This window comes from Oryctolagus cuniculus, chromosome 2 (genome assembly GCF_964237555.1).
Source record: "Oryctolagus cuniculus chromosome 2, mOryCun1.1, whole genome shotgun sequence".
Taxonomy (NCBI): domain Eukaryota; kingdom Metazoa; phylum Chordata; class Mammalia; order Lagomorpha; family Leporidae; genus Oryctolagus; species Oryctolagus cuniculus.
Genome location: NC_091433.1, coordinates 36,086,900 through 36,100,540, shown reverse-complemented (window position 1 = coordinate 36,100,540; position 13,641 = coordinate 36,086,900). Strand labels below are relative to the sequence as shown.

General features: G+C 37.0%; 1 protein-coding gene across 3 annotated transcripts in view; it reads left to right on the top strand.

Moving 5' to 3' along the window:
- The window catches only part of ATP8A1 (ATPase phospholipid transporting 8A1), a 262,162-nt gene that overhangs the window by 198,860 nt on the left and 49,661 nt on the right, over nt 1-13,641 (top strand). For all 3 annotated transcript variants that reach the window (XM_070068174.1, XM_070068172.1, XM_070068173.1), the window contains 4 exons: nt 4,935-5,118; nt 5,202-5,312; nt 11,590-11,664; nt 11,767-11,889. In XM_070068174.1, the coding sequence (XP_069924275.1) occupies nt 4,935-5,118; nt 5,202-5,312; nt 11,590-11,664; nt 11,767-11,889 (493 nt within the window). The remainder of the gene's footprint in view (nt 1-4,934; nt 5,119-5,201; nt 5,313-11,589; nt 11,665-11,766; nt 11,890-13,641) is intronic.

Sequence of the window (13,641 nt, the reverse complement as noted above, 5' to 3'; positions counted from 1 at the left end):
TTTTAAGCAATCCAAATTAATATTTTTAGGCATTGTTCCACTTTTTTTTTGCTCTTTGTTCTCAAGAGCTTTTAACATCTGTTGCTTAGAGCTAGCTTAACGGTGAAAATAATCATGACGTGCAGGTAAGTCATCCGGCTCTAGTACATGCCGAATATACACACTTTCCATGGAAGAAGTGGATGTTTCCTTCTGCACCCAGCAATTTTTTGCCTGTCTTTACTATCCAGGGGAGAAAGTCTAGAAAATCTAATATCCTTTACAGAACTCCTCTTTTATTCTAGGGACAGAGCAGATCAAACAAATTTGCTGCCTAAAAGTGAACAGTCAGAAATGAGTAAGAATTGTAATGTTAGTATCATGGGACAATGAGATGATTTTTTTCTTTCCTATAAAAGTGTCATTTATTCAGTTCCACTACTATTTTTATACCTGCTCCTATGTTGGGTATTGTGCTAGTTTCAATATAGCTAGAGAATTTTTTAAAAGAAAATGAGCACCAGCAATGTAGATATAAGTTCTCTAGTGTGCACACTATCATAACTTCTAATATGAACAGGGTTTTTCTAGTGCCTTTTGTAAGGTATATTGGCTAGTTAGTAGTTGGGAGTATCTGTGCACACATAGACATAATTCATATTTAAATACATACTACCATTATAAACAATCTCTGCTTAAAATATTATCTGAACCATTGAAATTAGAGGCAGTAGTAGTTTACCTATAACTATAAATTATCTATAAATTCCACAAAACAGAAATTTTGTATCTAAACTACACTGCAGAAAGAAAATGTGTCTTAGAATTATTTTCCTTTTCTGTCCAGTGGAAAAGCTGCCTGTGTTAGACCAGTATTTCTGCAGACTGAGACCCTATATTGTAAGGTCTCTTTGATGCCTGTGACTGCACAGGGTATCAACAAATGTTGGTTTTGGAGGCGAGGAGAGCGCTCACTCATCAGTCATTTGAATAGCACAATTCTCTTAACCTAGAAGTGGTTGAATGTTTCATTGTGTACCATAAGTTAAGGATCGTTTTTTAGGATTTCTTATGTAAGCTGCTGTTTTCATTCTGGTAGTAAATTCCTGATGAATTTCTAGAAGAGTTTTAATATTTATGTATTTTTGGTACATGTAATACAGATTTTTTTCAGTTGTCGTTTAATTCCTTCTCAATTTAAAACTTTTCAAATGAACCTAACAAATTTTAGTTAAGAATCAAGTAAGATCTCATAAGTTCGATTTTTCTCTTTTTGTTATTGTTTTATTAGTCAGCAGAATATGGCTCCATAGGGAATAAATTGATATTCACAGGAGAAATCTTAGGAAGTTTATTGCAAAAGAAAGTACAGCAGATCCCCCACTAATAATCCTGACCTCTAAATACACCACGAGCAGACCTCAAGCTTAGCAAATACCTCAGCTTGGTTACTATATAAAACACGCAGGATAATTAAGAAATACTGGGTTCCCCCATGTTTCTAGATTTGCCTTCTAAAGGCAACATTAAAGTAACTTTTAAGTTCACCCTGTAAATCTTTGAGATAATATATTATTATTGGTATAATTTTAAGCATCTGTATGAGAATTTTTTAGGTTGTTAACCCTAAAACACAGTCCAGTAGAAGAAATTATTGTACTCCTTTTGGCTACCCATAACAAGTCTCTTAAAGTATTATTTTTGTCTGTATGTATCCATGTACATATAATCTTTATCTATATTCCATTTAGAAAGGCAGTTCATGTAGCTAATCCCATTAAAAGGGTGCAAAACAAGGCTCATATAAGATGGACCACCTATATGCTCCTTCATTTAAATGGTAAAAATTTCCGGTGCTCTGATCTAATGTTCACAGGGCAGTAAGAGTTACTACATAGCAAATAAGAAAAATAATGAATAACATATGCAGAGTCCACAGCCAAAATAATATCGGAAAAGCATATTGCACTCAGTGTACTTCTAGGTTGTATCGCGAAGGACCACCCTCTGTTTGTGGAGCCACAGGAAAGAAAACCAGACATTTACTAGATACTTAGTATTTTTTCATAGATTTCTCTTCTCCCAAAGAAGAATAGGCAACAATGGAAGAGAAGAAAAAAATTGTGAAAAATTTAAATCTTGATGTAAACCCACAAGAGGGGGAAGAAAACAACTCTTTATGATGTTTCCACATTATACATTAGATCATTACTGGTTCAGCTTTAGATATTCTCAGCTATGGAAATGTGGTTTTTGATGGATACCAGGGCAAATTAACTCATGTGGGAAGGTTGTTCTAGGCTGTTAAGAAAATTGTACAAGTATACAAAAGTCACCAACGTAAGTAGACTTTGACGAGGGAAGGAGTAGCCCTTTAAGAGGTGACAATACGGCCATAAAAAGAAAGACAATCTGGAGAAAAGTTCAGCTTATGAAGAAAGTCTTCCAGTTTCCTAGTCCCGTTGTTCCTATGGTGTGATTTCACCTGTTAGCCTGTTAAAGGGAATTTGTTCAATGTTTTCAAATGCTTCTCTTTTCATGCCCATTTCCCATTTGCCTTCTAGATCATTTCTTAGCATTATTCTTAGACGTTGACTAAATATCAGCTGTAGTCCTTATTTAAACACTGACCTGGAGCCAGTGGGCTCACCAATTTCTATTAGCCTGCTAAGAAACACTAAATAAAATATGAAAATTGTTTCAAAGAAAAATGGGGGCTAACATTGAAATAGCCCATTAGTAGGCTGATATTCATTCCTTTGCTGAGTTCACAGTTGTGTCATTTTGTACTATTGCCAGACACTGAAAGGAAATCCAAAGAAAAAATTAAAAATAATTCTTTCCTATAGCAACCATTGATTGAGTGCCCATTCTGGATCAGGCACCAAGAATACAGAGCAGAGAAGTCTCATTGACTATGCAAGCAAACTCACTGTCTGATGCAATGATTCTCAAACTTGAAATAAAAGCCAGGGTTATTCTGGCTGGAGCCATTCAGAAGGCAGAGAGGGCTCCTGAAGGCACATGTTTGTGCAGAGTATTACGGCTGGAATGTTTCCCACAGAAATAATCAGGAGACTGGGCAAAAATATATCCATTCTTTCAGGGTAATGGCCTTCATTTGTAAATAGATAATACATGATTGACCAGATTTTTCAACAGATATTTATTACGTATCTATTCGATTTACACTTTATAAAGAGTGAGATTTTTCTTGTCTATTAACCTTGTGTATGTTTTTTTCTATTGTTTAATTACTATATAACTACTAGACCAATTCTGGTTTGATATTCCTGTCTTTTTGTTGTTGTTGTTGTTTTAAGATTTTAATTTACAGGGGCCAGCACTGTAGGGTAGCTGGTAAAGACACTGCCTCCAGTGCCCACATCCCTTGTGGGCACCAGTTCACATCTCAGCTGCTCCACTTCTTTTTTTTTTAACTTTTATTTAATGAATATAAATTTCCAAAGTACAGAATATGGATTACAATGGCTTCCCCCCCATAACGTCCCTCCCACCCGCAACCCTCCTCTTATCCACTCCCTCTCCCCTTCCATTCACATCAAGATTCATTTTCTATTCTCTTTATATACAGAAGATCAGTCTGATCCAGCTTTCTGCTGTGGTCTGGGAAAGCAGTGGAAGATGGGCCAAGTCCTTGGGCCCCTGCACCCATGGGGGAGACACAAAAGAAGCTCTTGACTCCTGGCTTTGGATCAGCCCAGCTCCAACCATTGCAGCCATTTGGGAAGTGAACCAGCAGATGAAAGACCTCTCTCTCTCTCTCTCTCTCTCTGCCTCTGCCTCTGCCTCTCTGTAACTCTGCCTTTCAAATAAATAAAAATCTTTTTTAAAGAAAAAATATCTATTTATTTATTTGACCAGGAGAGTGATGGGTAGGGGCACAGAGAGAGAGAGAGAGATTCCATCTGCTATTTCAGTCCCCAAATAGCTGCAACAGCTAGGGCTGGGCAAGGCTGAAGCCAAGAGCCTAGAACTCCATCTGGGTCTCCCACAACAGTGGCAGGGACCCAAGCACTTGATTTTTCTTCTGCTGCTTTCCCAGCCTCATTAGCAGGGAGCTAGGTCAGAAGTGGAACAGCCAGTACTCAAACCAGTGCCCATATGGGATGCCTAGCAGCAGCTTAACCCACTAGGCCACACTACCAGTTCCCTGTCTTTCTGTATAATATCCAATTTAGTGTGGGAAACATTAGGTAATTATGCAATACCTGTCTTTGAACCTTTCTATCATTATCTTGGGGTTTATTTCTTAAAAGTATCCTTAAAATCTGAGAAAATTTACTTCAAATTTAATATGAAATTTGATTTTAGTACAGATTCTGGTATTTTCTGTTCTGACTCCTCTGTATAAACAGTTGCTTGATTTATACTTGACTATTTGAATAATAATAAATAAATAATAACCAAGTTCTTGCTGTTTACTTTGGTAGAGATTCACCATGGTATCTGAGAACAGGACAAAGGATATCCAGTTTCCACTATTAACTTGATTTTTAAGTTGTTTTGAGTGTATAGGACAAAAAGACAAGATGCAAAAACTCAACACTTTTATTTCCAGGCACTATGTTAGTGTTTGAACTACCATGCAACAACCTGTATGACCTTTTTCATTCAAATATAAAGAACTAGAAATTCTGATGTTGTTTAGGGAAGTAATGGAATTTCTGAACTCAAATGTTTGCTGTTCAACAAAGCATTATGTGTTCTAGCTGTCAACTAGGGGTTAGCTTCTCAGACATGTCCCCCAACCCCCCCACCCCTAGTTTCCCTTAAAGTGAGAACCTGATTAACAGAGAACTAAATATTTGTAAACCTAAGAGTTCTCCATTATGGTCATTCAGAGGACCATGCATTTGGATCTTTTGCTTTTTTATCCTTCAAGACAATGACTTTTCAAAAAACAGATCATTGATAACCTGTTCTAATTTAAGGGTTTCTCCTCTTCAAAAATCTGAAGTTGTGGATATGGTGAAGAAACAAGTGAAAGTCATAACACTTGCAATCGGTGATGGAGCAAATGATGTGAGCATGATACAGACAGCGCATGTTGGAGTAGGGATAAGTGGCAATGAAGGCCTGCAGGCAGCCAATTCCTCTGATTACTCCATCGCTCAGGTAGTGTCTGCAAGACATACCATTCCTCTCCATCAGCCACCGTTATAAAGAGGAGACACTAACTTTTCCCTCTCTTTTTTTAGTTCAAGTATTTGAAGAATTTATTGATGGTTCATGGTGCCTGGAACTATAATCGAGTCTCCAAGTGCATCTTGTATTGCTTCTACAAGAACATTGTCCTCTACATTATCGAGGTAATAGCAGGTTAAATATAAAATACTTACCATTTACCTATATATTTAAAGAAGTTTTCTTTCTGAAGATATTTTCTCAGTGTTTTTTTTAATTCTTTTTTATTTTTATTTTTTGACATGCAGAGTGGACAGTGAGAGAGAGAGACAGAGAGAAAGGTCTTCCTGTTGCCGTTGGTTCACCCTCCAATGGCCGCCACGGCCAGCGCGCTGCGCTGATCCAATGGCAGGAGCCAGGTGCTTCTCCTGGTCTCCCATGGGGTGCAGGGCCCAAGCACTTGGGCCATCCTCCACTGCACTCCCTGGCCACAGCAGAGAGCTGGCCTGGAAGAGGGGCAACCGGGACAGAATCTGGCGCCCCGACCGGGACTAGAACCCAGTGAGCCGCAGCGCCGGCCTTCTCAGTGTTTTAATTAATAATAATTCATTTATCCACTTAACTTTTTATGACTTCCTACTGTGTCAGAGCAAACAGTTTATGGGCCACGGATGTTTAAATTCTGGCCAAAATTGTCATGTTGCTTTGGTAAGATATGTTGAATTAGAATTGTTCATGAAATAATGTTTTCAGTTTTTAAAAGACTGCAAACTGCTGCATTTCTGTGAAGCTCAAAATCCTATGAAAAAAAGTAGTATGCTGTTGAGGGCTAATAAACATTTGGAAAACTGTATTTAGAAAGAAAAGCAAGACAGCACAAAGCTGGGGCTTGTGCTTGTAGTTCTGGGGGGAGGTGAAGGCGTGGATCTAAAAGGGTATACCCGTGCTGTTGCCAGTACTGGTGATCTGATAATTTGCCTGTGTTTCAAAATGGAGGGCTCAGTTACAGGAGAAGTTGCCCTTGCTATCCAGGTCTGTTTGGATTTCTTAGTTTGATGAGTGTCATGAATTCAGATAATGAGAACTTTGTGTAATAATTTCAGAATATTTGATCCCTGGGCCTGCATAGCAAGGGGTGTCTGTCATCCTTTTTGTGTATCAAATACAGTTGTGTGTTGCTTAACAGGGACATGTTCTGAGAAATGTGTTAGGTAATTTCCTCATTGTGCAAACATCATGAAGTATAGTATTTTCATCAACTAAGATGGCTATGATGTCACTGGGTGATATAATCTTTCACACTACCATCATATATGTAATATGTCATTGACTGAAATGTCATGGATGACACTGACAACATAACATCATTTTAGAAATGAAAACCTGGGTGAGGAATGCCACTTCTAAAAGAACTGAAGCACCTGCAGGGATTTAGGCACCAGGCTTAATCCAGCAACTACAAAGGAAATCCAGTGTAGTTCCTGTCCTGTGGGAGCTTGCCAAGAGAAATACAATAGAAGCCACACAAATCACAGATATTCCAGAAGCCACATTAGCAGAATGCAAAAAGTAAAACCCAAATTGGTTTTAATTTGATTTTGATATAGTTCAACATATGAAAAGTATTATTTTAACATGTAATCAGTATATAAAAATTAGTGAGATACTTTCGATTCTTTTGTTGGGTGCTCAGAATCTGGTGTGTGTTTTACATTTACAGAACATCCCCGTTTGGACTAGTTAGACGTCAAGCATTCAAGAGCCCCACATAGCCAGAGGCTACCATAAATCTGTCAGTGCATCTTGCCCTCTTACTGACTCTTTCTGCACATCTTTCAGAAAACACAGGACCTACCCATTTACTACATAGAGATAATATCTCCTACTTTATACCAGCAAAGTAGTACTATAACCAAAAAAAAAAAAAAAAGATTCCACATCTACCCGTGTTGACACATTAGTAACGGGCTTTTGTATGTTTGGGTCAGTTATTTTCTCTGCCTCTGTCCAAATGCTTATCTCCTTGTAAAAATGAATGACTAAGCACAGTTCTCGTGATGAGTCATGTTAATAAAATGCAAACTTTATTTTGAAGTGTTATGGGCAGTTTCATTTATTGGTCATTAAAAAATCTGTAATTAGAAAAAAATAACCAAATATTTGGAAATATCCATGAACTTGAATATTGCTAAATTTGACCTGAAGTGGTCATGTTTGAAGGAAAATTTGCTTTCAAAATAGCTTATAAGCTCCAACAAATAAATTATTTGTGATACATATCAATTTATGATTCTTTTCTAAGATACTTTCTTTGATTCTCAGTCCTCTCTATGTGTCTGGTTTTTCTAATGACGTGTTCTCATCCCAAACCCAGACATTCAAAGGAATGCTAACTCACGCAGTTTATTTGCATAGACTTTTGAAGATACCAGAAGTTTAAAATCTGCTTATAAAAGCATAATTGTATAAAAATGAAATGAGAGTAGTCAACTTGCCACATTTAAAACCTAGATGAGTTGGCAACCAACAATAAAATGGGCAAGATTTATGTACCAATGGGGAAAATAAAATATATTAAACTCAAATCAAAACTAAATCTGCACGTTCTGTTTCAAATCCAGAAGTATGTGATTTGTGGTTGATTAGGCCTGACTTTCACTTGGCTCTGAACTTCAAGCCCCTTCATGAGATGCTTAACACTGATCAAATTCTTTACACGTCAAAAAGGAAGTGAATTCTAAACATTACTGGAAATCTCATTTTTATTTTTCTTTTAGCACTCTATGGAAATGTATTTGGAATATAATTCAACTGTCTTGGAAACAAATTGACCTTTTAAATCAATTCCCAGATACCCGACTTTTGCCAGCTAAAACAAGTTCTGCAGATGTTAATGGCTTATGCCAATACTGTGAATGAATAGACAGAAAACACATCATTGAATGTCTCTAGTGAGGACAACTGCCAGTCTCCAATCTCTCCTTTCAGTTTTTTGTGCTGATCAGGCGTGGGAGCAGAGGACTCATTGACTGTTTGTAAGCTGCTGTTTAATATGCAGAAATGCTCCATCAGGAAAATGTCTGTGAGGCTTTAGCTGCCACGCCTCTGCTGGGAGGTGGAATGTAGAAAATAATACCAGGAGAAGCAGGTCTGAGGTTTCTTTGCTGCTAAAGGAACAGTCTTGGACACTATGGGTTTTATAGATTATCTACACAACCTGCTTTCCCATCATTGTATTGCCAGGAATCTCGCTATCTGGCTATTTCATTGCCATAAGTTACAGGCAAACAAATACATACAGATCTGGCAGGTGGTCTGTAAAACTCTGACTTTATACTGCTAGCAGCAGCTCTAGGTATTCATTTAAATTATTGGCTCTTTCTAAAGAGACTTTTTTTTCTTCTGAAATATCTGACTCCTTCCTGGCAAATAAGACCTTTTCTTTCAAACAGTTAGTCACATCCAGTTTTGATGGGAAGATCCCAACACAATGTCATGTTTTTAATTTCTAGAAGCTTGAGTAAAGTCAACAGGTTGATGCTTTCCCAGTAAATTGTGCTGAGAGATGGATTCTCTGTGAATTTAAATAATCTAGACACCCCCAGAGAGACTAATGTTTTCTTTCTGCATCTTTGGTTTTAACTGTTTTCTGGAGGGATTTTGATGTGCTTATGGTAATGTAGGTGTTGTTTTATTTAGCCCGGGATCTGTTTGTAAGATACATAATATAATATATATAATATAACTTTAGATGTCAGATTGACCCCTGACAGCCCTCTGCCAGGAGACTTCACTGATCAGGACCCTCCTTTCTCCTTTAAAATATGCAAACTTGAATACCAAAATATTTCAGTGAATATGTAGGGTATTGTATTGAAAGCTTCTGTTCTTATCTGCTGATATCTTCCTCTTGTTGAAAAAGAAGCTCAACTGTTAACTGTATTAAATGCAAGAAGTAAATTTCTATAAGCATGTTTACCTACATTTCAGTAACAAAATAAAATAGCAAAGAAAGTTAACTTTCCTATAAATTTTTGCCATAATGCAATCAATTTATGACCTTAAACTCTGAACTCAGCTAAGTTGGCCTATTTGCACATTCTTTTGAAACTGAAATTTTCTGTAAAGATTCCTTGATTTGTGGGAAGGTCTTAAATTTGAAGTTCATAGTAGACTTTGAATCAGACCGAATATTATGCACAAAGAATCCAGGGGGCTGTTCACATTTAAAAATCTTTACTCATACAAATTTATTAACATTAACTTCTCATATCTCACAGTATGATGAGTGCAAATGCATTTAGAAATATAGCCTTTGATTCAAGTCATGCCCATTAGATGAATGTAATATCAGAGAGCCTCCGCTGTCTTCAGACCCATTAAGATTACCCAGTATCTTCATAGACTAAGGAGGCCATAATTGAAAGTTTGTGTTAAAAAAAAAAAGCCCTGTATTTCCATTATACCCTACGAAATCTGAAAGAGCTTATTAAAATGTTTTGCTACGGTAGATCACAGTTGCCTTCAGGGAAAATACTACCATCACCCGGAGTTTCACAAACATATTTATAAAGTCCACATCTCTAAAAGGCCAGATGCAAAAACACAATAGAGAGCGTTACAGTCTGTTTTACCAACTTGTGTTATACTCGCAAGAAAGACAGACTACGCTGAGCTTCCATAAAAATGCCAAGTTCTCGTAAGGCTTGCATGCACAGAAGACTTGGCTAAGGGCAAATGTTACAATTTTTTCTGTAAATACATATAGCAAAGCAAGTAAGAATTGTGGATTTGCCTCAGATTCCTGTGTCTTTGCTGCTGTTGTTGCCCGGGTGTGAGAGCCCTCCCATTTCTCCTGTGCTGCTGTTGGCCTTGCTTCCTCTTCCGTCTCATGAGTCAGACACTCGTTTTTATATTCACTCAAACATCCCTTTGCACTATGCAGTGGAAGACCAGTGTGGGTCCACAGACTGTCCATGGGGAGGCCAGCCTGGGTACATATTGATAAATGGTGAATTTGTAGCAATGCATGGTTCTGTAATGAGGTTAAATGAAACGTGAAGTGTGGCAAAGTCCCTGCAAATGCCATTGATGAACTTGCTTGTGAGCTGCATGTCAGGACTGCTCTCCTAGTTTTTTGTAGTTGTAATTATGCTTTGTTTTTGTGTTTATGTAACTGGGTTTTTTATCCTCCCAGGTCAACTTAATTTTTAATATAATTTAGGTCTGCTTTTTAAAAAAAAAAGTATATATGTACTGTTGATTTACTGGTAAGCACTTTAATTTTCCATATTTTTATACATGATGGAGAAAAACTTCTCTCTATTGCCCCCTAATTTTGTTTCCAAAGTTAAAGTTTCTGATTTAAAATGAATTGGAAATTATATAAGAACATTGTGCACTAGTAGCTAAAGATTTGATTTTATTAAAATCTGTTAGAAATATTTTTAATTTATAAATTCAAATTGAACTTTTCGATAACAGTAATTATTAAGAACTTTAAAAACTAAAAACTCATGTACTTTGATCCCTTAATTCTACTCAAAGAATTCATCCTAGGGATAAAAAAGATATGTAGGATTTCAGTTCAGAATTGCCTAACAAAAACTGGAAGTGGAGTAAATGTCCAAAATAGTGTTATCTGCACTGTAGAGTGTATCCTTTAGTATTTTCAAGGATATATAGCAACTTAAGAAAATGCAAGTTACAGATGGTAAAGAGGAAAGGGCAAGCAAGGACACTATAAGCAACAGGTTTCCCCTAAGTTAAATTTGCAGATGTTTTTAACTGAACTCTGTGAAGGCGAGCAACCAACAGGGAAGAAAGCAGTGACTGTATTATTGCAGAAAATTATTTCCTAAATAAACAAGTGTTACCATTGTAATTTTAAAATACTTTTCAATTGTGTCCAAATAAGCATTTTTGAAGGGAATTAAAAAGTTGTACTTAAGAAATTTGTGTTCATTAAATAAAAGGTTTCTTTGGGGGGGAAAAAAAAGAAGGAAATTAAAGCCAAAAACTTAATGGCATAGAAACACAACAGGTCTTCAAAAAGTTCATAGGAATGAATACTGTGAAAAACCTATGCATGCATTTCAGAAGTTTGTGCACCCCAATAAGCTTATCTTTTCCATTTTTCCACAAGTACTTTAAAGTACCCTCCTATATTAGTCACAATGATTTTAGAAACAAGATTATATTTATTTTTAAAAATCTGATGGCCTATTCATATAGTTCTGTTTTGATCCTTCCTCCAAGCAGAACCAGTTATGACATAAGCAACAGATATCTTATGCAAGCATGCCTTGAAATTAAAAAGAGGAGCTAAGCGATGCCATTTTCAACAGAATCTAGAAAACAGGCTTGCTGCTGCTGCGTATGGTTGCATAGGAAGAAATTCTAAGCACTGCATTTCTGGTCTTGTGCTCTAATTTGGGGAATTTTGGACTGTTTTCTTCCTAGATCTGGTTTGCCTTTGTTAATGGTTTCTCTGGACAGATCCTCTTTGAAAGATGGTGTATAGGTCTTTATAATGTGGTAAGTTTCTGATATTTGATAACTCCTGTTTTATTGAATATTTGGGATAAGGGTTCAACCTGTGTCTGGCTGCTGGCCTTACCGACCAATTTGTCCATTTAGATGTTTACAGCAATGCCTCCCTTAACTCTTGGAATATTTGAGAGGTCGTGCAGGAAGGAGAACATGTTGAAGTACCCTGAGTTATACAAAACGTCTCAGAATGCCCTGGACTTCAACACCAAGGTAGGGCACAGTTCCCTGGTGCATGTTCCATGTGGGCTGATTTCCTGCTGTTATTCCTTGGGGCATCTCGTTTTCCAAAGGCAAGGAGATGCCAGTCTCGGCTAACGCCAGGGTGCCAGCCATGGCCAATTATTTCTTATGTTCTGATATGGCTAGGAAGGGGTTTGGTTAGTTGGCTTGGTTTGGCTATTTTGTGACATGAAATTCAGACATCAGCATAGTTCATGAGAGTTTGTAGGGAGCAATATGCTGGTCTAGCACACAGAAGCCGTGGTCTTTTTTGTCCTCTGGCTTCTGTCTCGGCCGTGTTGTGGGGAAAAGATCACTCTTCATGGGGCCAGCCTTCCAGGGCTGACAGGGGCCGGCTTCACACATGTAAAGGGGTGGGCGTCATTGTATCAGTCTACTCATTCTCAGTCTGTGAAATAACTTCGTCCTCATTAGAATTTTAGATTGATGGTACCAGACATTAAAATTATAGTCTCTGGGAAGTAAGTCACTTAATCATGATACCCAGTATTCCCAAGCCATGAAACTAAAAATATAAGATAAAATACTCAATATTTTATCTAAAAATCACCTTCTGGGTTTACGTTCTGCATAAGAAGCCATAGGCTATTGTCATCTCTTGTGATCCATCCTAGCAACAACAACCAATAAAAGGTATCATTTTCTGCATAGTTTACTATCCTGCTAATATACACGAAATACTATAAAAAAAGTTCACAGAAAATAGAATTAAAAGATGATTTATTTTGGATTTCAAAAATTTTGTGGACAAAAATTAATTTATCTTTAAATTACTATTTTTCCATGAAATTTTTAAAGTATCTTCATGTTCTAAAGTATTTCCATTGGTATTCATTGGTATTTCAGGTTTCTGTTTAGTGAAAGTGAGGAAGGAAAAATTGAGATTGTAACAATCAATGTTGGCGCCATTTTAAAAATAAAAATTTTGTGGTTCATATTATAAAAGCAACAAATACAATCCATCTTCACAGAATTATTTTCATTTAATAGAGTCCATTTTTATTAGCATATTACTGACAATTAGATATAACTTTAATTCAGTGTCTTGAATTTCGGATAGTTAATACAGGATATTTTTAATGCTTATTAATTCATATTGCTCTCCAGTGATGGTTATTCTCTGGCCAAGGAAATAAAGTGAAGCAGGTGTCTTGGCACCTCTAACCTCACACCATCAATGGTAGAGCTAAATTTATAGCCCAGAGGTTATTCTGAGATTTGATCTTCACAAACATGCTGTGTGTGTGTACATTTGTGCTCTCACATACAGCTGGATGGCACTGTTTAAAATCATTGAAGTCAGTAAATAAAAGAACACACTAGTTCTGGAAAGTGTCTCTAATAGTCTCTTTTAAAGCTGTCACTGTTTGTAATAAGTTTTATCTATGATTTCATTTTTGAATGTTTTATTTGGGACTTTTAAAATTTATTTATGACATCCAGTTTGTATTTAATCCCCACTGCATTGCTATAATGCTTTTTGCTGCCTGTAGTGGACATTTGCAAATGACGGGAAGCCACAATCAGGGCGGATACAAGAAACAGGAGCTCTTACTTCCCTGAAAGGTAACCTGTGAGCTAGGAAAGTCCCAGGCCTACTGGTATACGCACAGTAATTCTCATCAACTCAGGCAGTACATCGACCACAGGCCCCCATCTGCCCCAGCTCAGATTCTGTGCTACCATCTCAAGAGTTAACTTCCCAGCCACAAACTTGGCCAT